The following is a 24536-nucleotide window of genomic DNA, read 5'->3' as shown; positions in this document are numbered from 1 at the left end:
AAAAAAAAAATGTTTGATAGAATTCCCCCGGGAAGCCATCTGGCCCTGGGCTTTTGTTTGTTTGGAGATTTTTGATGACTGTTTCAATCTCCTTACTGCTTATGGGTCTGTTCAGGCTTTCTATTTCTTCCTGGTTCAGTTGTGGTAGTTTATATGTCTCTAGGAATGCATCCATTTCTTCCAGATTGTCAAATTTGTTGGCGTAGAGTTGCTCATAGTATGTTCTTAAAATTGTCTGTATTTCTTTGGTGTTCGTTGTGATCTCTCCTCTTTCATTCATGATTTTACTTATTTGGGTCCTCTCTCTTTTCTTTTTGATAAGTCTGGCCAGGGGTTTATCAATCTTATTAATTCTTTCAAAGAACCAGCTCCTAGTTTCGTTGATTTGTTCTATTGTTTTTTTGGTTTCTATTTCATTGATTTCTGCTCTGATCTTTATGATTTCTCTTCTCCTGCTGGGTTTAGGGTTTCTTTCTTGTTCTTTCTCCAGCTCCTTTAGGTGTAGGGTTAGGTTGTGTACCTGAGACCTTTCTTGTTTCTTGAGAAAGGCTTGTACCGCTATATATTTTCCTCTCAGGACTGCCTTTGTTGTGTCCCACAGATTTTGAACCGTTGTGTTTTCATTATCATTTGTTTCCATGAATTTTTTCAATTCTTCTTTAATTTCCTGGTTGACCCATTCATTCTTTAGAAGGATGCTGTTTAGTCTCCATGTATTTGGGTTCTTTCCAAATTTCCTCTTGTGATTGAGTTCTAGCTTCAGAGCATTGTGGTCTGAAAATATGCAGGGAATGATTCCAATCTTTTGATAACGGTTGAGACCTGATTTAGGACCAAGAATGTGATCTATTCTGGAGAATGTTCCATGTGCACTAGAAAAGAATGTGTATTCTGTTGCTTTGGGATGAAATGTTCTGAATATATCTGTGATGTCCATCTGGTCCAGTGTGTCATTTAAGGCCTTGATTTCCTTGTTGATCTTTTGCTTGGATGATCTGTCCATTTCAGTGAGGGGAGTGTTAAAGTCCCCTACTATTATTGTATTATTGTTGATATGTTTCTTTGATTTTGTTATTAATTGGTTTATATAGTTGGCTGCTCCCACGTTAGGGGCATAGATATTTAAAATTGTTAGATCTTCTTGTTGGATAGTTCCTTTGAGTATGATATAGTGTCCTTCCTCATCTCTTATTGTAGTCTTTGGCTTAAAATCTAATTGATCTGATATAAGGATTGCCTCTCCTGCTTTCTTCTGATGTCCATTAGCATGGTAAATTCTTTTCCACCCCCTCACTTTAAATCTGGAGGTGTCTTCAGGTTTAAGATGAGTTTCTTGTAGGCAACATATAGATGTAACCCAGAATTTTCTAAATGTACTTGTCTGCAGCATCCTTTTATCCACAGAACATCTAGTATTTTTAAAAGTGTCACACTTTCATGAAACATAGTTTTAGGAGGTACTGTTAAGGATAATAAAAAATATTAGCTTGAAAACACCTTCTTTGGTTTTTTTGTTTGTTTTAGCTGAAGGAGGGAAATTTTTCTTACTAACCTAGAGATTTTATTTATGTTCATTGATTTTTTTTTTTTTTTTTAATTTAAGGAAGTGTGGATGGCGTCTCTGAATCCAGGTTGCAAATCTGCGTTGAACCAAGGTCCCAAAAGCTGATGCCTGGCAACACGTTGGTCTTACAGTGTGTTGCTGTTGGAAGCCCCATTCCTCACTACCAGTGGTTCAAAAATGAATCACCGTTACTACATGAGACCAAAAAGCTATACATGGTAAAAAGTTGGTCATTTGGGTATTTTTTGTGTTGATATATAAAATAAGTAGTATAATTGAAAATTAAGACAAACATTAAATTTCATATTCGTTGGGGTATTTTAATGTTTACCTTATTTTCAGTTCTAGTCTCTTGTTATTCAGTATTAACTCATTCTTATATTCACAAAAGTCCTGGAATAAAACACTAGCCCACGTGTAAGGGCTTACAGTAAAATGTCAGATGGGGCGCCTGGCTGGCTCAGTCCGTGGAGTGTGTAGCTCTTCATTACGAGGTTATGAGTTTAAGCCCTGTGTTGGGTGAAGAGATGACTCCAAAATAAAATCCTTAAAATGTCCAGTAGTACTACACCTAACTCACCATTATTAGAATCATTGTATCATTTGCCTGCTAATGTTTAATCTAATAAATGGAAATAATCTAAGAATGTCTAAAGTCCACTAAAATGTTCTAGGTTTTTTTCCTAATTCAAAATAAGTTTCTCTCCAAGCCAGTTAAAATTAAATTGAAAGGAAATGTGTGTGTGTGTATGTGTGTTCTGATATTGATAACAGGTACCTTATGTGGATCTGGAACATCAGGGAACCTACTGGTGTCATGTATATAATGATCGAGACAGTCAAGATAGCAAGAAGGTAGAAATCATCATAGGTAAGCCATCTTACTCAGTGTTCTCTCAAGTGGAGTATAAGTTATATAAAATGAAACATTAAAGCAATGGAAATTCTGCTTTTTATCCCATTCTATTTAGTGTCATGTTAAATAGCCAGTTATCTTTTTTATGTAGAAATTTGAGAGAATACATATTGAACTCACAATCATAAACATTTGTGGCAAAAAAAGTTTTCTTTAAAACTTTAGTTACAAAAAACTTGATTTAAGTGGGAAAAGATTCTTATTAAAACACTTTTAAGGGGCGCCTGGGTGGCTCAGAGGGTTAAGGCCTCTGCCTTCGGCTCAGGTCATGATCCCAGGGTCCTGGGATCGAGCCCCGCATCGGGCTCTCCGCTCGGCGGGGAGCCTGCTTCCTCCTCTCTCTCTGCCTGCCTCTCTGCCTACTTGTGGTCTCTGTCTGTCAAATAAAATAAATAAAATCTTTAAAAAAAAAATTAAAATAAAAAAACACTATTATTTTTTTTAAAGATTTTATTTATTTATTTGAAACAGAGAGAGAGGGATCACAAGTAGGCAGAGAGGCAGGCATAGAGAGAGAGAGGAGAAAGCAGGCTCCCCGCTGAGCAGAGAGCCCGATGCGGGCCTCGATCCCAGGACCCTGGGATCATGACCTGAGCCGAAGGCAGAGGCTTAACCCACTGAGCCACCCAGGCGCCCAAAAAAAAAAACCACTTTTAAAAACCAAGCATCACAGACATGGAAAGGAAAGAATGATCATTAATTAACAGTCCCATTATAAAGTTCATAATGTGGGAGTTTGCTCTCTTTAAGCCTAATGCATTTATAGTTAGGTTGTCAGCAGTAGGAGGGTTGATGCATATGTTGGTTTGCCAACATATTTCTATGACATTCGTTTCTTTGTTTACCTGATGGCTGCCGTTCCTAAGATCATGAATTACAGTATGTTCACATTTGTTTTCTCTGGAACAAGGAAGAACAGATGAGGCAGTGGAGTGCACTGAAGGTAGTGTAATCCTTTGGTTTGAAACCACATATCCTGCATGCTGGTTCCCTGGGGATTGGTGGTGTGCTCTAGCCTGCTGCGTGCAGTGATGGAAAAAATACTAGCTATAAGAAAGTAATTTCACTGAGTCTCAGGATTTGTAAATTGCCAGGGATGCTATTAAACCAACACATTAATAAAGTATCTAATTTTCCATTGACTTTCTATTGCAAATAAGAATAGCATTTCTGTACATCTTATGAATAGAGAGATTTTACAATTTATTCTTAATGTTAATTTTTATCTTTATAAAATTTATTTAAAAAAATGGAAAGCTGTACTATCATGGATAATCATTTAAGATTTTAGCCACCCTTTTAGCCACAATTATATGCTGTTCAAATGCGAATGTGGCTTCTTTGAGAGTTTCAGGACAGGCAATTTCTTGTTAAACACATGTTTTATCAAGTACCTAATATTACTATTTCAGCATAAAATTAGTAAGAACCATTTTTTCGAAACTACAAGTCTATAGATTAATCTACCATATTATCTTTACAATAATATATATAAAAAACTGGAAAATCTGTTTCAACATAAGCTTTTAAATTTGTTTTAATTACTCAAAGATTGTACATAAGTTTTAATGAGTACATTTTAATACTCAAGTTACCTTCCCTTAATATATCACATTGTTTTACAGAATTTGATTTGTAGATAGCAAAGTATTTTTTCAATTTCTGCTTCTTTAAAATATTACATAATCTTGGGGTCTACTTGGGTAAAGTAAAAAAAACGTTAAATCTTTTGTTTCCTGGGTTTTCCTGTCTTTTGTATCTGTATGGTGTCACACTGAAATACTGTCATTACTGTTTTTGTCCTAATGCATACTTTTGAACAAGAATTCTCTAGCGTAAAGGGGATTCCAATCCTGTTGTCTCTAGGGGCCTTACAGGAGGGAAGCTATGTGAAGAAATCCTAACAAGCTCCTCTAACTTCTCTTACTTCGTTTTTGCCTAATTGCATGATTTTTAAACTTTCCAAAGTTGGGTATTTCTAAGAACAAATACAAACTAGCACTGCTGTTTGGCTTCAGGGTGATGCATGGAAATTACTGCCTTGCTGTGCTGTTTCTTCACCTGATTTCCTCTCTAGTTTTTACAGTAGCAAACACACTGTCAAATTCAGCCCGCTTAGAGATGAAGATCCAACTATGAAACTACCTCAAAAATTTCAAATGAGAGAATTAGAGCCAACTTTTCTTTCTAAAAAAAGTATAAAATTTGAGATGCTTTATAATTAATGGATTGACGCATACCATTTACAGTGTCCTATATCATATTTTTTTTAACCTGCAGAACATATTACTTATCTCACTTTATGTATTTCGTTAAAGATATTTGGTCAGGACAAAAGATGGGGATTAAATAAGTGAAGTTCAGGACTTTTTTTTTTTTTTTTTTTTTAGGGCAGTGAAACTATTCTTTATGATCATTATAATGGTGAATACATGTATGCAAGTCATTTAGTAGGAGGTCAGGGGAGGGGGGATTCCCAGGATGGAATGCAGAATGTGACCAAAGAATCTAAATGCGTTACAAATGTATGCAGCAGCGTCAGTGAAGAGGGGAAGGAAGAACAAGGTGCTGACCGAAGTAACTAGAAATGAATGCAGTCTATGAGACAAGAGGCCAGAGAAATTGTACAGAGCCCTGTACAATTTGATGATGCTCTTCGGTTGACTTTACATGGCAGATAAGAATAAGTTCCTCTGTGACATCTTAGCAACAGCATAATATTTCTAATTTATTGTTAGTGTTAATTTGCATCTTAAGATTTGTAAAGGAAAAAGAGATGGCTCTAGTGTCATGGGTATTTGCTTAGATGATTTTATCTGTCCTTTAGTCGGAGAGTACGGGTTAATGATTCTGGAACCACTGTACCTCCAAACACACATTCCACCAGTCTGAGCATGAGAAAAGCATCAACTAATCCAAAGTGAGAGACTTTCCACAAAATCCCTACCAGTAACCTTCACAGCTGCCAAGGCCATCAGAAGCAGGGAAAGCCTCAAATGGCCACAACAAAGAGCCCGAGGAGACATAAGAAAATGTAATGTGTTCTGCATGGGGTCCCAGAGGAAAAAAGGACATTAATGGTTCATTAGTTGTGACAAATACACCTTACGCTCACCTTACGCTCTACTAAACAGAAGATGTTAAAGTAGGGAGGCTGGGTATAGGTGTATACAGGAACTCTTCTTTACTGTCTTCACATTAATTCTATAAATCTCAAACTATTTTAAAACTAAAAGTTTATTTAAAAAGAAAAAATCAGGGCTGCCTGGGTGGCTCAGTGAGTTAAGCCTCTGCCTTCAGCTCAGGTCCTGATCTCAGGGTTCTGGGATCAAGTCCCACATCAGGCTCTCTGCTAGGCAGGGAGCCTGCCTCCTCCTCTCTCTCTCTCTCTCTCTCTCCTTGTGATCTCTCTCTCTGTCAAATAGATAAAATCTTAAAAAAAAAAAAATCATAGGAGATTGTTTCTTAGTTTCACGAAGTTTACCATTGAGGCCACAGACCTATTCTATTCTAAAAGGCCAGAATATCTAAAACTTTGAAGAAACAATGAATGAGTCCATTCAGCTTTTTGTCACTTAATGGAAGTAGCGATAGCTCAGAAGCCCTGCACCAAATCCACAGTAGCATCCTTTCATGCTTGGTAGTGGCATGGCTTCTCCATGAAGGCATTTGACAAGTTCTAAACTAATGAAATATTATAACCTGATTTAATAGCTCGAAACCTACTTCTCTGATTAGTCTTACTATTTGTGCTAAATTGTCTGTTCAATTATTTAAAACTAATCTATTTTCTCTTACTTCATTTTAGATGAATTAAATAATCTTGGACATCCTGGTGAGTAAGACAAACAACACATTAGCTTGAATACAATAGATATTCTTTTGCTATAATAATACGAGTAAATTTTTTCTTTATTAAAATAATACAATTAGGGTTGAAATTAGTACTTACATGAGGGATAAATTCATGCGAGTGAAAATATTAAAAATATTCTAGATTATAAGACTACAGAAAAATAAATATACTGCAGCTACAGAAAATATCAATGTATATTTTCATCATTGTGTATGATCTATGTCATAAAAAGGCAGTTAATGGAGTGCCTTTATCTGAAGTACAAGGGGTGTGAGTGAGCATCGTTGGTGCCGTGCAGAGAAATAGGTGGCCATGGACCACCAAGAGACAGACAGCAGAGGCGCCAGGGTGACTCAGTCAGTTAAACATCTGCCTTCGCTGCAAGTCATGATCCTGGGGTCCTGGGATCGAGCCCCACTTCAGGCCCCTTGCTCAGCAGGGAGCCTGCTTCTCTCTCTTCCGGACACCTACCCCCCACTCATGCTATCACTATCTCCCTCTCTCTCTCAAATAAATGAAATCTTAAAAAAAAAAAAAAAAAAGAAAAAGAAAAAAGACTCACTGCAGAAGTATTCATCATGTTGGCCAGTTTTAATCCGATTTTGAGCAGGTGAAACTAAAGGGAAAGCCTTAGCTTTGATGAAAGGCATAGTAATACTGAGGACCTTGTAAAGACGGGGGCATCAGCATGGGCCTGAGATCCTGAAAGGCAGTGATGGAACCTGGGAGGATACTCTGAAACTAACCCTTCCCCAAGCAGTGAAGAAGGCAGTTACATCATTTAATACTTACAGCGATCCTTTGTATTCCCAATATGTTATTTCTCATTGTTTTAGCACCATAACTGGTCTGCTTAGTTTCGTGCCCATATTTTACTAATAAACATCTGTTACCGTCAGTGATGATCAGTCTGTCCCCATTACACAGATGCTAATGAGACAACCTGGAAGGCCTCCGTTACCCGTGTGCTGTCCTGTGGCGGTGCTCATGGGGACATGTGCTTCAGACATCCAGACCCATGCAGTGATGTAGCTAGCTGTTTCTCTTAGTCTAGTTAGAATCCTCCTTTCCTAAGTTGGTCTCTTATTTCTTGCTGTACAGCGAGCATTGTGAAAACTATCAGGAAAACTTCTGCAAGAAACCACCACTAAGCTTCTAAGATTTTCCTGGCCCTCACTTTCATTATATCCTTATACAACAGGAATCAAGAGATGCCCCCAACACTAAGTCTTTGAAAAAAAGAATTTTTTTAAACGAACTTTTAATATTTTAATAGACTACAATAATTAGATATATTATTAAGAATGCAAAAAGAGTTACCCTGTCTATAATAGAAGACACACTACTGACTCAACTCCCATCTTTTCCTGCATCTTTTGCTGCATGGTCCCCAGGATGGGAGGTTTTTCATTTTATGTGTGTAGATGGCAAAGAACGAGGACTGTGGAGTGAGACTAGCTCAGTTACTTCGAGCAAATAACTCAATCCCTCTGTGCCTCAGAGTCCTTGTCTGTATAGTGGAGGGAGTGTGTACCTCATCGACAAGGTGAGGCTTACTTAAATCCATTATATTCGAAGTGCATAGAATAGTACCAGGCAAGCCTTTAGCAGCTGCTAACCATTCCTGTCACTGCTTAATACCACCACCCACCATTTCCAGACTGAGTTCTCCCTAGCATATTAAGGATTACTACCCAAGCTGTGGTCATTAATTACTGAAAACATTCCCTTGTCCTGATTCTACTCTGTCCATGCAGGTATGTTTATCAAGAATCTGAAAATACTAAAATTATTATTTAGCTGTTAGGAAACCACATTCTGTCTTTTGATGCTGCTGATGTTATTGTTCCTTGTTTCAGTGTGTCTTTAACCCTGCTGATATTTGTATCATGGACGCTAACACCTTCTCTTTTTTATATTTTTATGTTTTTGTAGACAATAAAGAGCAAACAGCTGATCAGCCTTTGGGTGAGTAGAGCTTTGAAATGCTTGGTCAAGGGCTGCCTAGGTGGCTTATTCGTCAGATAAGTGTGTGACTCACACTTGATTGAGCTGAGGGCTCAATCTCAGGGTCAAGAGTTCAAACCCCATGCCCCATTGGGCCCCACGCCTACTTAACAAATAAATTAATTAAATGCTTGGTCAAAATAGGGGCGCCTGGGTGGCTCATTCAGTTGGCCGTCCAACTCCTGGTTTCAGCTCAGGTTGTGACTCACAGAATCTGCTTGAGATTCTCTCTCTCCTTTCCTTCTGCCCTCCCCACCCGACTTGCAGGCTTTCTCTCTCTCTCTCTCTCAATATTTTATTTATTTATTTAACAGAGAGATAGAGAGAGAGCACAAGTAGGCAGAGCAGCGAGCAGAGGGAGAGGGAAAAGCAGGCTTTCTGCTGAGCAGGGAGACCGATGCAGGGCTTGATGCCAGGACCCTGGGATCATGACCTGAGCTGAAGACAGCTGCTTAACAACTGAGCCACCCAGGTGCCCACCCCCCAAAATGAATAAATAAAAAGTTTTTTAAAGTAAGTAAATAAGGGCTGCTGGGTGACTCAGTCAAGTCATTAAGCATCTGCCATTGGCTCAGATCATGTTCCCAGGGTCCTGGGATTGAGCCCCACATCAGGCTCCCTGCTCAGCGGAAAGCCTGCTTCTCCCTCTCCTATTTATCTTGCTTGTGTTCCCTCTCTTTCTGTCTCTCTCTGTCGAATAAATAAAATCCTTTTAAAAAATAAATGGATAAGGAAAATAAAATACTTGGTCAAAATGCAACATTATAATGCTTTTATGGTGGTCATGAAGAGATTCAAGACATTTTAATTTGACATTATAAATATTTAAATGACAGTGAGACCAAATGTTTTATTTTGGATATTTGTAAAAGAAGTTGTAAACAGGGAGCTGAAAAAGATGATGAATTCAGTTTCTGGGACCTAGTCAGCTTCTAGGGAGTGATTTTGTTTTGGCAGCATGCATACAACTAGGTAAACAGGAAACTTACCTGTTACACAGAAGCGGTTAATGCAGTCTATTAGTGAGGTTAGAGGTGGAAGAAGCCGCAGAGAGGTTGCAGTGCTAGCAGCTTTATGAAAAGTAGAGGGGCACCTGGCTGGCTCAGTCAGTGGAGCTTGCGACTCTTGATCTCGGGGTTATGAGTTCAAGCCCCACCTTGTGTTTAGATATTACTTAAAAGATCTGAAAGAAAACGATGACTAGAAGGACCTTCCAGACAGGAAGCATGACATCGCAGTCAGAGCATTGTAGAGAGTGAGCCAGTGTGCTGTCTTGTGGGAACTGCAAGTCACACATAGTCCTGGGGCACAAAGAGAAAGTGGGAGAGAAGGTGGAGGACGCCAGCCCTTGAGGAGCCCGTTTCTCATGCAAGCCACTAGAAGGAAACTTGTGGATAGAGGCCTGTGATTTGTCTCTGAAAGGCCAGTCTTGTATGGACGGAGAAAGTAAACTGGAGGGAGACGATGTTTTGGTTAGGAGGAAAAATTCAGAGACTGTTGGCAGTAGTTGAGGTCAGAAATCATGGGAATCCAAACTAGGATAGTACCAATGCGAACGCAGAAGACAGAGCCGACTCAGAAGACCTTTAGGCGATAGAATCAGTAAGCTATTCTCATTATCTTGCTATAGGGCATAAAAAGTAGAGAGGAATCACCAGGCCTGCTCAGATTGCTGGTTGGCCCACTAGGTGGGCCAGCCTAACCAAGAGCTCACTGAGTTCGAGAATACAGAATGGAAAGCAAGATTCAGAGGCTAGATGACTATCCGTTTGGGACCTAACCTGCTTGAGATATTTGAGCACATCGAGGTGAAGATGTACAGTGGGCAGTTGTGGACATGGATCTGGAGCTTGAAGGGGGCGGCCAGGGCTAGGGCTAGTGGTAGAGTTATGAGCCTCCTCAGCGCAGAGATGGAAATTCAAACCAAGCGGTGGCATACATGAGATTACCACAGGCCACAGAGAAACGGGCATAAACTGGGTAACCTTTATGTGTGTGGGGGTGGTGGGGTGGGAAGGGCAGTCCATACAGTATTTTTTAACAGAATCAGTCATCACTAACCAGGTGTTATATCAAAATTTAGATTGCTAGGTTCTTTTGAGGGGTAGCTGTGCTAAATAGTGGCTACCCCCTTAAAAGGGGCTTGTACTCCTCTGTCTTCCCGTTCATTGTACAACCTTAGGCCTACTTCACTTTCCCTCCCCTTCCCCATCCTCCCCTCCTTACCCACGTGGTCTTGCCATGTACCTAAATTTTTTTCTTTACATGGTGTCTGGGCCTCAAAAGTGGGAGTCGTCCAGATTTCCTGAGGTTTAGACGAACTGGCAGGTGTCACACCAAACTGTGTTGTTCAGAGAAAATCAGTCACAGGGCAGCCCAGATTCAGGGTGGGAGCTGGGGTGCGGGTCTGTACCCTTGAGGGCAAGGAAGGATAGCGTGGCTCCTTGGAGGTCGCTGCCTTCTACTGCATCTGGAGAGGTAGGCTTGGACTTTACTTTGTAGGATGTAGAGATTAAAAGATTTTGTGCAGACCAACAAGGACTGTATATTCCATCAGATTTGATGCTAATACTCAATTTTTGATAGTCAACAGGTTTTTTTACTTAACAAATACCTAAATAGCACTTAATCTGCACCAGGTTCCTTTCCAGGTAGTTAAGAATATTATTTATTTTGGATGAGATAGGATGAGTAACACACATAATTACAGGTGGAATTAAGACTGTAGCATTGTACCAGTTTTTGCAGAATACATTGCATTAAGCTTTGGAAGATGCCTGGGATCATGTAGTTAAAATACCTTTCTGAAGTGGTTTTATTATTCTGTTGCTTAATCAACTGGCATTTTTGTTTCCTTTTTCCAATAAATGGTTTGTGTTCAAGAAGTGGTGGGTGGCTCTTACAGTAAGTGTTTTTTTCCTTCAGAAGATTTCTTCCATCTATTTTATCACTTGCAAGCCATCACGAATTGCTTATGTAGTTGCTATTTTGAAATTGTCTTTGATTCCTTGCCCTTATCTCTCCCACTTCGCATTTTACCGCTTCTTTCTCTGTGGTATCTCTAAAGTCTGGCTTTTCCTTTTCCTCTCTACAACCAATTCCTGGAATGGGTCTTTGTCATCTCTTACGTTGACCACTGTGGTCTGCATCTCTATTCCAAATGCACCCCAGTTGGCCTGTCGTTCAGGAACTGTTCACAAGCAGGTTGGGCAAGGTAAGATTTGCTTACCCATCATCTTTATTACCATTGCACTCAAGAAAATGCTCTAAGACATTTTAGGAATTGGCTGTTCACTGTCATTGGGGAAATTTTTTTTAAAGAGCGCTGGCCACTGCTGCTACTCATATTTTGAGCCACAGAGTTCTTGAATTATTGAACCTGGGCCTTCTGTAAACTGTACCGACTATTCTTTCTAACCAGATGACTAAATCCATGAATAAAGAATTGACATTAGCAAAAACATGCGTAATTTGAAAACTGGTCTTTTTCCCCTAGATGCCAGTGATTTTTTTTCTGTTGTATATCTTATAATTGTTTTTTGCCAGTAAAAATAGTCTAGGACAGATATTAGAATTAAATTATAATATTCCATCAAAAAACCCTCTCTAATTTACAGACACTTTGTTGTCTGCATAACTTTGGGAACCGCATGGTTTGTGTGAGGCAGAGACACACATTCTCTTACTTTCCCCAGTCTGAGGTACATTGTGCCGAATCTGTCACTGTATGGACGGGCCTAAACTCTGATGGGGTTGATGGGCTCACAGAAAGTGCACTGAGAATTTTTTTTTCTGTGGATTAGTCAGCTAAGTTTGCCATGCAGTGGGTACTTTGGTCTAAGAGCACAGGTCCAGTTTATTTAAGAAGAAGTTTTTTTTAAAAGGCAATGTTAAGTTTCATACTGCCTCCTGTTGAATTCTATCCTGAGTGTCCTCAACTTTTCCAGTCATTTTTAGAACTAAAGGCAGTTCAGTAGAAGCTTTATGTCTGAAACTTTGTGTTTAAAGTAGTCTTGATAATTGACCTTTTCTTTTAGATAAAAGATAATCACTCATGTAGGCCTTGAAGTGACTTTTACTGAATTAGAAATGTTCAAGTATCATTTCATTTTTTTTTTCTAAAATATGTTTACTCATTAGAATAAGCAACTTGAGGTATGTGCTATGGTGAGTGCTGTGAAGTGTGTCAACCTGGCGATTCACAGACCTGTACCCCTGGGGATAAAAATATATGTTTATAAAAAATAAAAATTAAAAAAGTATAAGCAACTTGCAAGAAGCCACTAAGACTGTGAATGTGGAATAAAGATAGCACGACAAGAAAGGACTGAGGTGTCTCACAACGTGGGGGTTCTTTCACTCTGAGAGCCCCATTTTAGAGTTGGCACAGGTTTTTCTCCAGACCTGGCTTAACACTAGACTTAAGTCTTCTGTGGAAAGAAATTTCACCAAAGAGTTTTCATCAACTTAATGATTTAAAACATCTGAAATTCAGTTCCATATTGCAGACATCAAGTCAGCAACGGGATTATTTATGCCTATTTCAGTCATGAGAGTAGTCTTCATGATAATTTATAAAGAAACTACTGAGCAGCATTAAGCGACAGAGGTTGGTCACCCAGCCCTGGCCTGTGTCATTCGGCGGCTCCTCAGCCAACCGGTTTGGTGATGACCTGTCAGCTGTTCCCCTACAGCCTTCTGCGTGGTTCACCCCAGAACCTGTGCTGCCTGTCCCCGCTGTGGCCCTCCGCTGTTCCTCCCGGCCTGGCTCGGTCTCCAATCTCTATACACTAACCCCAGACTAGCAAAGCTGTGGTTGGGAGGACCCGCCCTCTACAGCCATTTCAGGACATGCTCTACACGTGGTAAAGCTAGCTGGCACTTTCTAAGGCATCGGTTTGGGTCTGTTTGGCCCTAAGAAACAGAGAAATGCCTCGTATGAGGGTACGTCTTTGAGCAACGTCTCTGCACTAAGGTCAGAAAATAAACTATTAAGATATTCATTCAAAAGGTCTTCACATATCCCGAAGGTCAGGGGATTTTTTTTTTTTTTTTTTTTAAAGAAGCCGAAGGGAGATAGCACATCAACTGACAAAATACAGATAGAGTTCTTGTTAAGTCCCTGCTTTCCTCTCCTCTTTGGTTTTCCCCTTGCTTGCTCTGATGAGAATTTGTCCTGTTCCTCTTTTTGGTCATTCTTTTGGTTTTAGCATCTTCCACGGTCAGTAAAACAGAACCTAATTTGATGGGAACCCAGTTACTAACATTGCTTGTTTAAATTTGCTCTAAAAGCCTAGTTGAATATCCTTTTCTTTTGTTGTAACTCAATAAAAGTATAAATTTAGTATTTGTTACCATTAGGCTTCATATGAGTCATAAATATCCTTTGCCTGGTTCTCGAAAGCATTGATAAGTTTCAGTTGTTTGATTTATCAACCTGTGTTCCTCAGTATACTACAGGAAGTGGTCTACATATAGTATATATGCTATATACTATATAAAGTGGTCTACTAAATAAAGTGATAGATCTAGGATAAAATTAAGAATGAGATCTTATTTGTAAAGCATATGTTTTATTATATTTATACCATTTCCATAGGTTTTTACTTTAATCTTTATATCCTCCTCTAAATACCCCCCTCTTCTTTTTTTTTTTTTTTAACAGCAAAGGACAAGGTTGCTCTTTTGATAGGAAATATGAATTACTGGGAGCACCCCAAGCTTAAAGCGCCATTGGTGGATGTGTATGAATTGACCAACTTGTTAAGACAACTAGATTTCAAAGTTGTTTCACTGTTGGATCTCACTGAGTATGAGATGCGAAATGCTGTGGATGAATTTTTACTACTTTTAGACAAAGGAGTATATGGTAAGATATTTATAATCTTGGTTTTTATAATTATCCACTTGTTACTATACAAGTTAGGTTAAGAGACAAAAATCAGAGAAAGGTATGGTAAACACATCCAGCTGAAGTTTGTGAATGAATTGTTTGTGAAATAATTTTACAACTGAAATTGTGAAAATGATGGATTTAATCTTCATTCTGTAGTTCCATGTGAACAATTAGCTCAGTGTCCTAACTTTCATGTCACTTATTTTATCAAAACAATATTGTTCTTACTAGAATTTTTTTCCTGTCTTAATTGATTTTGTGTTTTATTGATAAGAGCTTAAGTACAGTGAAGCTCAGTGACCAAATGGCACATCGTATACACATATATGTAGCATCCTGCTGTGTGTGTGTGTGTGTGTGTTTGTGTGTGTGTGTAGTACAAAGGGAACCAAGTGTGCATTCTGTATGTTTTAATCTTCTTCTAACTATTGCCTAGTATTTTCTAGTCTTTAAAGGAACTAGAATTTAGCAAGAATATATTGGTGAATGAAGCATATGAAAACAATTTGTAAACGAAAGCTCTATACAAACATAGTTAGAGGTGGGCCCCCACAGAAATTCTAATGGTAAATTTGTAATCGTTTTACTCATTCTCTCATTTAAATGTGAAGAGCACCACAAATATGGTAAAGATTTTTTTTTTAAAGATTTTATTATTTATTTGACAGAGATCACAAGTAGGCAGAGAGGCAGACAGATAGAGAGAGGGGGGAAGCAGGCTCCCTGCAGAGCACAGAGCCCGATGTGGGGCTCGATCCCAGGTCACTGGGACCATGACCTGAGCCGAAGGCAGAGGCTTTAACCCACTGAGCCACCCAGGCGCCCCATGGTAAAGATTTTTTAAAGAGACAGAATATGCTGTCAGTAGTAAGTGATTTCTTTGGTAAGTTACTTCTTGTAATGGGTAGAAGCACACATGGAAGGCCAGCCGGCGGGGTTCTCGGAGCTGTTATCCCCCAGGCTGTGCGTGCGGTGATCCTGTGCGGTCACATGTGACTGCCCGCCAAGTGGCGTCCCCGGGCCTGTTGTTAGGCATGCTGGTGTTGAAGTATCAGTTTAGCTTCTGTGTCTTTCAAATTATTTTACTTCAATAATTTCTAAGTTTATTTATTTTTTTTAAAGATTTTATTTGTTTACTTGAGAGAATGAGAGCATGAGAGGGGAGAATGTCAGAGGAAGAGGCAGACTCCCCGCAGAGCTGGGAGCCCGAAGTGGGGCTCGATCCCAGGACTCCAGGATCACGACCTAAGCTGAAGGCCGTGGTTCAACCCACTGAGCCACCCAGGCAACCCAATAATTTCTAAGTTTAACCTTTCATTTATAGTTAGACTGATACGATGAGGTGGGCTTGGTGGAATTGCTAATGGGTCTCGAAGGAGAATTTTTAATGGAAGAAAAACTTTTCTTTCCTCAAGATTCAGCATGTCACTGTATATGGGATGGGGAGAATCTTAAAATCTTATTTAAGTGAGTTTCCTCTTAAATAAAATAATAGGATTACAGTTGTAACACAAAAAAATCAACAAAGTAAATATCTCAAATTTGGGATTTCAACTCTTAAGTTGATGTTGTAATAACATAACCTTGTTTATGAGTGTGTAGAGTGGTAGCTCTGGGTGAGGACATTCATTTTTCTTACGAAAATATGGTAGAATATACTGTATAAATGTGCCTTCTTGGCAATTGCTTAATATGTTTTTAGTCTAAATTAAAATGGTGTTTTGAGGGGCACCTGGGTGGCTCAGTGGGTTAAGCCTCTGCCTTGGCTCAGGTCATGATCTCAGGGTCTTGGGATCGAGCCCCGCATCGGGCTCTCTGCTCAGTGGGGAGCCTGCCTCCCCCTCTCTCTCTGCCTGCCTCTCTGCCAACTTGTGATCCCTCTCTGTCAAATAAATAAATAAAATATTTTTTTAAAGATTTGATTTTATTTATTTATTTGATAGAGATCACAAGTAGGCAGAGAGGCAGGCAGAGAGAGAAGAGGAGGAAGCAGGCTTCCTGCTGAGCAGAGGGCTCGATCCCAAGACCCTAAGATCATGACCTGAGCCGAAGGCAGAGGCTTAACCCTCTGAGCCACCCAGGCGCCCCAATAAATAAAATATTTTTTTAAAAAAGATAGTGTTTTGATTCTTTTTATTGCATTTAATTTATCTCCGTTTATAAAGTACCAGGAAAGGCTTCTAAAGCATCACTGAAAGGAATGAGACAAAAGGGAAAAATATTAGCCAACTTAGGGTTTAGGTTGGTAAAGTAGTTGAGAAAGATTTATTTATTTAAGGGGGGAAATGCGGGGGAAGAAGGAAAGGAGAGAGATTCTTCAGCAGACTCCGTGCTGAGCACAGAACCTGGTGTAAGCCTCGATCTCAACAACCCTGAGACCAGGACCGAAGCTGAAACCAAGAGTCCGATGCTTAACCGACGGAGCCACCCAGGCATCCCGAAAGCTAGGTGGCTCTTAAATCCCACTGATTGGTGTCCTAACAGGGTGACTGCATTATATTTTCAAGTATTGTGAATATGCTAAACATCAGGCACATCTGCATGAAATGTCAGTGGGGTAGAGGCTCACGGGAAGGCCCTCCTCCTGCACTTTTACCTTCAGTTGGCAGCCCCAGGTCACGGCTAGTATCCCGTGGGGGAGGGGGCCGAGGCAGAGCGCAGCAAATCCAGCGTGAACAACTGCAGAGAGGGAAAGCATATGCACTCAAGTTTTTGCCCTTTTATATCCTGTTGCCCGTGGGTTTGTAAAAGAAGCAAAAACTGCAAAAGAACAGAAAATAGGTAATTCACTTTTAAAACAGATATAAACTTAAGAAATACTCTAAGAGCAGGAATAACCGATTTCTGCTACGTGTCCTTGCAGACGAATGGAGATAAAGATTTCCAGTTGCCATATGTAGCTGTGGTAGGGAGTAACTGGCTTGATATCTCCCCCACCCTGTGCCTTTCTACCCTCATCGCTTGCGGCAGCTTTGCCGTGCTTTTGTGGAGGAGGATGTTGAAGGAGCCTGGTCAGAATACGGCCAAAGCCTTACTTACTCTAGAGGAGTTGTTTGGCTCAGCGGAGCTGAGTGGCGAAGCAGGGCGGCCTCGAGTAAGCTCACCCAGGTCCGACGCTCTGGCCTTTCTGCTGACCAGTGTGTAACTAGAACCAAGTTAGTTAACTTTCATAAGCCTAAAAAGACTTACAAAGTGGTAGACTAACATAATGAGGTGATCGTCGAATAAATAAGATAAAATAATTATCCCGGTGCCTGGCCCACTATTGTTGTAATTTCCTGAATTCCACTTTCCTTCACTTTACGTGGAGATTTGAACCCGGTGGCATTCCACATCAGGCCTCAACTAGAGAAACCCGGCTTCCATGTTGTTGCATATTAAGGTTCAGCCTCAGATTCCTTTTTTTTTTTAAAATGGAGGTTTTAAGATGATCGTAATAGGCCATGAATAACTAGTACACGGATGGTTTGTATTTTCTGAGAGTAAAGTTACTAGAAAGGCAGCGGTAGTTACCATGAGACAGTGCAGTGGGAGCACAGCCCGGCCGGCATCCAGATTCTGGCCCTGTCACTATTCGTCAGTGTCTGTTTATAGTGTTTCCATCTGTAAAAGGGGGACGGTAATATTACCTCCCTGGTTATGAGAGATGTCTCGTAAGGATCAGAGGAGATGATAACCGTATAGTTAAAGCACTTTTGTGTGAACAGGGGAGGAGCCGTGTAGGCTGATGCAGTGGCCGCGGTCATCTTCAGAGCACGGTGCTCGGTGCACAGTGGGACAGTCTTCACCGAAGCGGTTCTTTTCTCTATGGACAAGAATGTATAGCTGTAATGAACTATATTCTTGGAAATCATGTTCCCCAGAAATAAAATTCCCTAAAGGTCTAATTGATAGGATAGTGTTTTGAACCACGTTGAATTTTTTGTCATTTATAAAGTTACCTATTCTGTGCCTCTATCCTTGAGTAATGAGATAGTCGATTAAATTAATAAGTACTACAGATGCAGTTCTTAAAATACCATGATTTGGGCTAGTTTATTTTACATAAAAATGTTTAATCTCCCACAATGTAATTTGGATGTAGACTTTCATACAAAATGCTTACACTTATCATAAATCATTTTGGGGAGCACAAAAGGTATTTTGTTCTAAGTGCCTTAGTTTCAGTGATTGCAGAGCAGGACATATGGCACTGAAATAACGGACCGCACTTAGGTTTCCCCGGTCACTGGAGGCCGAACCTTTCCTTGAAGTTGGTGCTTCTCCCAAGTTATAAGTCTTATTAGAGACAGATGCATTACGTGATACAGTGGGGGCAATCCTCAAGCCCTCTGGCCGGCTGGCTGGTAATACCGGTTGTAGAAATGGTGCCATTTCTACTGCAAATCAGACTTTTTATAGAACGTTCTCCACATCTACCTCTGTCCTGATTGGTTTGCACTGTTAATTTAATGCATTCAAAAAGCATGTACTGTGTTTCTTATAATATCCATAGCCCAGATAAAGAAGTATGCTAGGTGTTGAAAGAGATACAGAAAATAAAGAACATGATTTATATTCTCAAAATTAGAAGTCCCTTAATATATTTATATTCTCAAAGTTAGAAGGCACTTAATATAATGAGAAAAAAATGCCTTTTTAGAGTCCAGATACCTACCACCTATATGATTTTAAGCAAGTCATTTGATCTTTTTAATTTTCTCAATATAATAAGGATATAAATTATTTAAAGGTTGCTATGTAGATTAAAATCAGTTCATGTATATGAAGGTCCTTTCAAAACCATGAAAAATCTCTAACAGTGTGTAAGATTAATGTCTATAGTGATTTTTAGGCAAGAAGTGAAACCTACAAAGAACTGTAGGGTGTCCCCGAGGGGTGCTGCAGGGCTTCAAAGCGGGGCGAGCCTGCCATGTGTCAGAAAGCCAGAAACTGGGTGATAGCCTGCTGAGTGTTCTGAGCCTGAGAAGACCTTAGAGGACTTGTTATGATCTGGGTGGACAGGAAGGAGATAGTCACCGGAGCAGGGTCATGAAGGTTAGAAATCAGCAGAGCTTGCTTTCAGAAGCTGTGAACAAACTGATGGGGAGGAGCGTCCCATGTTGTACGCAGGTCCCCCGCTACGGCCATGCAGAGCGCTCCTCTGACAGCCTGTGGGGAAGAAGCACTTACTATGTGCCTGAGCGTTTCCAGACCCAGACAGGCTTCTTTACTACTGAAGGATACATCTTGCTAACAGATGCACGCACCAAAGGGAGGCGAAGCCCAGAGGCTCACAGACACAGCTCACAGCACTGGCGCTGCTGCTGAGCTGCCCGGTGTGGTTCCTGGGGAAGGGGGCCGCGCTGCCCCTCCAGGGCTCGTGCTGGCCGCAGACACACTCAGCGCTGTTTTCACTTTTTGCCTTTTCTCGTCGAAGCAGAAATCCTCTTTGGGTTTCTTTTGAGTAACAAAAGTGGACAGTAGGGGCACCTGGGTGGCTCAGTGGGTTAAAGCCTCTGCCTTCAGCTCAGGTCATGATCCCAGGGTCTTGAGATCGAGCCCCGCATTGGGCTGTCTGCTTAGTCGGGAGCCTGCTTCTCTCTCTCTCTCTCTCTGTCTGCCTCTCTGCCTACTTGTGATCTCTGTCAAATAAATAAAATCTCTGAAAAAAAAAGAAAAGAAAAAAGTGGATACTGATGTAGGTCTTTCATAAAAGCAAAGTGGTCTGATGCAAACTTCAAGAGCAAGGGGTACCTGCACTTGATAAAGAATTATAAATTTTACTCTTTTGAAGTATACAGTTCAGCGGCTTTTAGTATATATTCACAGAGCTGTGCATCAGTCACCTAATTGCAGAACGTTTTCATCATCCCAAAAAGAAGCTCCATGTCCATTAGCATCACTCTCCATTCCTCCTTATCCCACACCCCTGGCAACACCACATCCACTTTCCTAGCTTTATGGATTCACCTCTTTGAGACAGTTCATAGAATGGGATCATTCCATACATGTCCTTTTGTGTCTGGCTTTTTTTACATGCCATAATGTTTTCAAGGTTCATCCGTGTTGTTGCGTGATATTTGTGGCTGGATAATCACCCACTATATGGGCGTACCACATCACTCATCAGCAGATGGACATGTCGGTTGCTTAAACTGTGTGGATCTTGTGAATAACACTGCTGCGAACACTCGTGTACACGTTCTTGTGTGGACACACATTTTTGGTTCTCTTGGGTATATGTACCTTGGATTGCACTTGCATTGGCTGGGTCATAGGATAATTCTGAGTTTAATTTTTTGAGGAACTGCCTCACTCTTTCCAAAGTGCGTGCACTGTTGTACATTCCCACCAGAAATAAATGAGGTTTCCACTTTTTCTACATCTTTGCCAGCACTTGTTATTGCCTGTTTTTATTATAGCCACCTCCGTAAGTGCAAGGTGGTGTCTCATCATTTTGTTTTGCTTTTCATGTACTTACTTGCATTTGTATATCCTCTTTGGAGAAATGTTTATTCAGGTCCTCTGCCCATTTTTTTATGGGGGTATTTGTCTTTTTATGGTCAAATTGAAGAGTTCTTTACGTATTCTAGACACAAGTTATCCTTTTAGATACATGATTTGCAAATATTCTCCCTTATTCTTCAGGTTGTCTTCTCACTTACTTGATCCTCATTGCTTAGTGACTTAAATCCATTCCCTGTGTCGTGATTTTCAAAATGCTCCCTATCCGTGTGGTCTCACTTCCATTTACGGCAATAGCTGGATTCTTGGCCAGACTGGTCTCCTTCCTATGAGCGGCCATTCCGGGTCCTCACCTTGTTTGTTTCCGCCGTCCCTGCCCCTAATGAACCTCACTCTTCTCTCTCCCTTTCTAGATTGCACCCAGGCTCTCAAGGCCACCCACCTCTGCCTCACCTCACCCTGCCTCCCCTCTGCACCCTGCTCCTACCAGGCAGGGTTTCCTTAACCACATAATTTATGGTATTTCATTATGTGCTGACTTTCTTTGTTCTTTGACTAACAACAGGAGCAGGACTGAATGAGTTGCAGGCTCCCTGGGCCAGGAACTTTGTCTTCCTTTTCTTTTTCATTTCTTTCAGTGCCTACATGGTTACATTCAGGGCACAGACGGGATAGAATAAACCCACACTGAATAAATGAATGCGCCCATTTTGTCACTTACCTGAAATGTTACATAGGAAAGAACCATGTTTCCCATTTCAGTAGGAGTTCAAGTAAAGTAGGCCGGGGTCCTGCCTTCTAGGACCGAATGAAACACATTGTTTTAGTGTTCAGAGCCCCGTTCTTTGCTAGGAATTGGGCCTGTAGATAAAAAGGATTAGTTTTTCTGTTGTTCCCTGTCTCAGTGCCTTTATACTGTTAAAGATAGAGTACCATAGAAGTCGTCATACCCAGAATGCTGAGAGAGCATCAGTGGGCCTTAGAAACTGCATGCTCAGGGGAGGATGTCTTCACAAGTATTTCTATCAAATATTGTTATAAGGAAGCCCATATTGATGTCTTGGGGGAGTTGTTGTATAGCCAAAATAAACTTCTTTTCAAGAATATCTTCAGAGTTGTTTGGTACAGTTTTTATATTATCATTTCTCAGCAAAGAAATAATGACTCATTTATGGAACGCTAAAAGGAACCCAAATTTTAGATTATTAGTTCAAGAGACTCTAGATGGAAAATTAATGATAATTATATCTCTTAAGAAAAAGAAAAAATAATCATGAAACCGGATTTCCCTTCTCTGCTTAGAAAAAGCTACATTTATATTTTTATAGCCCTTACTAACATTCTGTGGAAATGACTGTGGAATTTCTTGTTCTGGACATTGCCGTTGCTACTCCTCTGAACTGTGTTTATTTGTCCATCCGTTAAAAATTTACTAAGCTCCTGCTGTGTGCCGGGAATACACAGATAAAGATAATACCGTCACTGCCTTGAGGGAGCTCTTGGTCTCCTGATCTCATGGAGGAGACACAGGAGTCAACAAAGAAGTCTTTAGCCTTTTTCTTTGTTGTACATCATGAGATAAAATTGGATTCCATGTTATACCATTGTTTACAAATGTATTATTTTTATGAATTAAAATACACGTTAGGACAGCATCTCGGTGTTGGTTTAAGTGCAGTATTTGAAGACTGTTGTCAAAATAATTTTCTGTACAAATTTAGTTAACATGGACTGTGTTTATAATTGGATATCGCTTAAACAAGCTTGCATTAACTTGAAAAACAAAGTCTGGGGTTTTTTTCCTAAAGAGTGCTACATGTGTGTTCAGAGTGCAATTTAGAATTAATTTTTACCTCTTTTTTTTTTTCCCCCTTTCCAGGATTGTTATATTATGCAGGACATGGTTATGAAAACTTTGGCAACAGCTTTATGGTCCCTGTTGATGCTCCAAATCCATATAGGTCTGAAAACTGTCTGTGTGTGCAAAATATACTGAAATTGATGCAAGAGAAAGAAACTGGGCTTAACGTGTTCTTGTTGGACATGTGTAGGAAAAGGTAAACTGCCTCATCTTTGTTAAACAAAGCTCATTGGAGTTAGGTAAATACCAGCCTTGACAGTGAAATCGAAGGCAAACCTGGGAATGCTGAGAAGCACTCAGGCTTGTGAGTTTGTAATTACAGATTGAAACTGACCAAGAAGGGAACAGATTGAAACTGACCAAGAAGGAAACTCCATTTCTCTATATGTAGTTAGTCACTTTAACTTTTTTCCTATTTGTTATAGAACAAAAATGAGGAACTAAAGGGTATGCGTGTATGCATTTATATTCCAGAAGGTTCAACTCTTCAGAATGTCTGTAGATGTCTCTAGTCCTCACTGCACTGATTTCTCCAGGAACTGATAGAAACAGTACACATAGAGCCGGGCCTCTGTCAGTCCTGGTCTCCCAGATACGGGAGTGTAGCCAGACCAGGTGTTTGAAGATGTGGATCCCAGTTGTTGGTCACTGGGTTCCTAAGGAACAGAACCAGTGATTATTCCTCTCGGAAATACTGTTCTGTGCTTGCTCAGCCCATACGGATCAGAAACCAGGGCCAGAGTTCAGACGTAACTCCAGTTTTAAAGCTAACCAGAGAAAAGATGATGTGCCTGTCTGCTGTCTCAACAGCAGAAGAGCCCTAGGTTATTTAGGGGTAAATGTGTACCTGATTTGATAAAGGCATTTTGAATCTATAATCTTCAGTTATGTATAATAGAATAGCATTATCAGATTTTCCATTATATTACTATTTATGCTCTTTTTAAAATGCTGTTTAACTTTTTTCAATATTTGTATCTGTCCTTCTCCCTCCTCCCTTTTAAATAGAAACGACTATGATGACACTATCCCAATCTTGGATGCGCTAAAAGTCACTGCCAATATTGTGTTTGGATACGCCACGTAAGGAATTTTACATTCATGTTCAAGATGCATTCATTTTTCAATGACTTCTTTTTGATGAAAGATTAGAAGCCTAGATATATCCATAGGAATGTAGGCATAAATTTTCATCCTTGATAATTCTTGAAAGGATAAATGAGTTAAATAATTGACTTTAGCTCCTTGTATCTTGGCATCTTCTTTTCACTAAGCCCCCAAGCATTTAGTTCCTGCTTAAAGATAAGCTCTGCAATGAGGCTGTCATGCAAGAGGCAGGGAAGCAAATGAGGCTCATGAGTATTTACACAAGTCCGGTGTGGCAGGTGTTTAAAAAAATTTGTCTTTTTGCTGTGTTTAAGGTGTCAAGGAGCAGAAGCTTTTGAAATCCAGCATTCTGGGCTGGCAAATGGCATTTTCATGAAATTTTTAAAAGATAGATTATTAGAAGACAAGAAAATTACTGTGTTACTGGATGAAGTTGCAGAAGGTAAAATAAAAAATAAAGAGAAAGCTACTCGGGGTTCTCTGGTGATTGTTTTATTCCTACTGTTATTGTGCAGGTTTGGAGTTAGTATTTTTTTTTTTAAAGATTTTTATTTATTGGGGCACCTGGGTGGCTCAGTGGGTTAAGCCTCTGCCTTCGGCTCAGGTCATGATCCCAGGGTCCTGGGATCGAGCCCCGCATCGGGCTCTCTGCTCAGCGGGGAGCCTGCTTCCTCCCTCTCTCTCTGCCTGCCTCACTGCCTACTTACGATCTCTCTCTGTCAAATAAATAAATAAAATCTTTAAAAAAAAAAAAAAAAGAGGGGCGCCTGGGTGGCTCAGTGGTTAAAGCCTCTGCCTTCGGCTCAGGTCGTGATCTCGGGGTCTTGGGATCGAGTCCTGCATCGGGCTCTCTGCTGTGCAGGGAGCCTGCCTCCTCCTGTC

At 40.2% G+C, this 24536-nt stretch overlaps 1 protein-coding gene across 2 annotated transcripts in view; it reads left to right on the top strand.

Moving 5' to 3' along the window:
* Positions 1-24536, top strand: part of MALT1 (MALT1 paracaspase) — a 66425-nt gene that overhangs the window by 30795 nt on the left and 11094 nt on the right. The window contains exons 5-13 of one of the 2 annotated variants that reach the window (XM_047696311.1): positions 1604-1782; positions 2339-2435; positions 3391-3423; positions 6289-6315; positions 8272-8304; positions 14009-14212; positions 22566-22743; positions 23556-23630; positions 23969-24096. In XM_047696311.1, coding sequence (XP_047552267.1) covers positions 1604-1782; positions 2339-2435; positions 3391-3423; positions 6289-6315; positions 8272-8304; positions 14009-14212; positions 22566-22743; positions 23556-23630; positions 23969-24096 — 954 coding nt within the window. The remainder of the gene's footprint in view (positions 1-1603; positions 1783-2338; positions 2436-3390; positions 3424-6288; positions 6316-8271; positions 8305-14008; positions 14213-22565; positions 22744-23555; positions 23631-23968; positions 24097-24536) is intronic. The other variant, XM_047696312.1, reaches the window with a different exon arrangement.

This window comes from Lutra lutra, chromosome 12 (genome assembly GCF_902655055.1).
Source record: "Lutra lutra chromosome 12, mLutLut1.2, whole genome shotgun sequence".
In the NCBI taxonomy this organism is placed as follows: Eukaryota; Metazoa; Chordata; class Mammalia; order Carnivora; family Mustelidae; genus Lutra; species Lutra lutra.
This window is presented reverse-complemented; position numbering and strand designations above follow the sequence as displayed.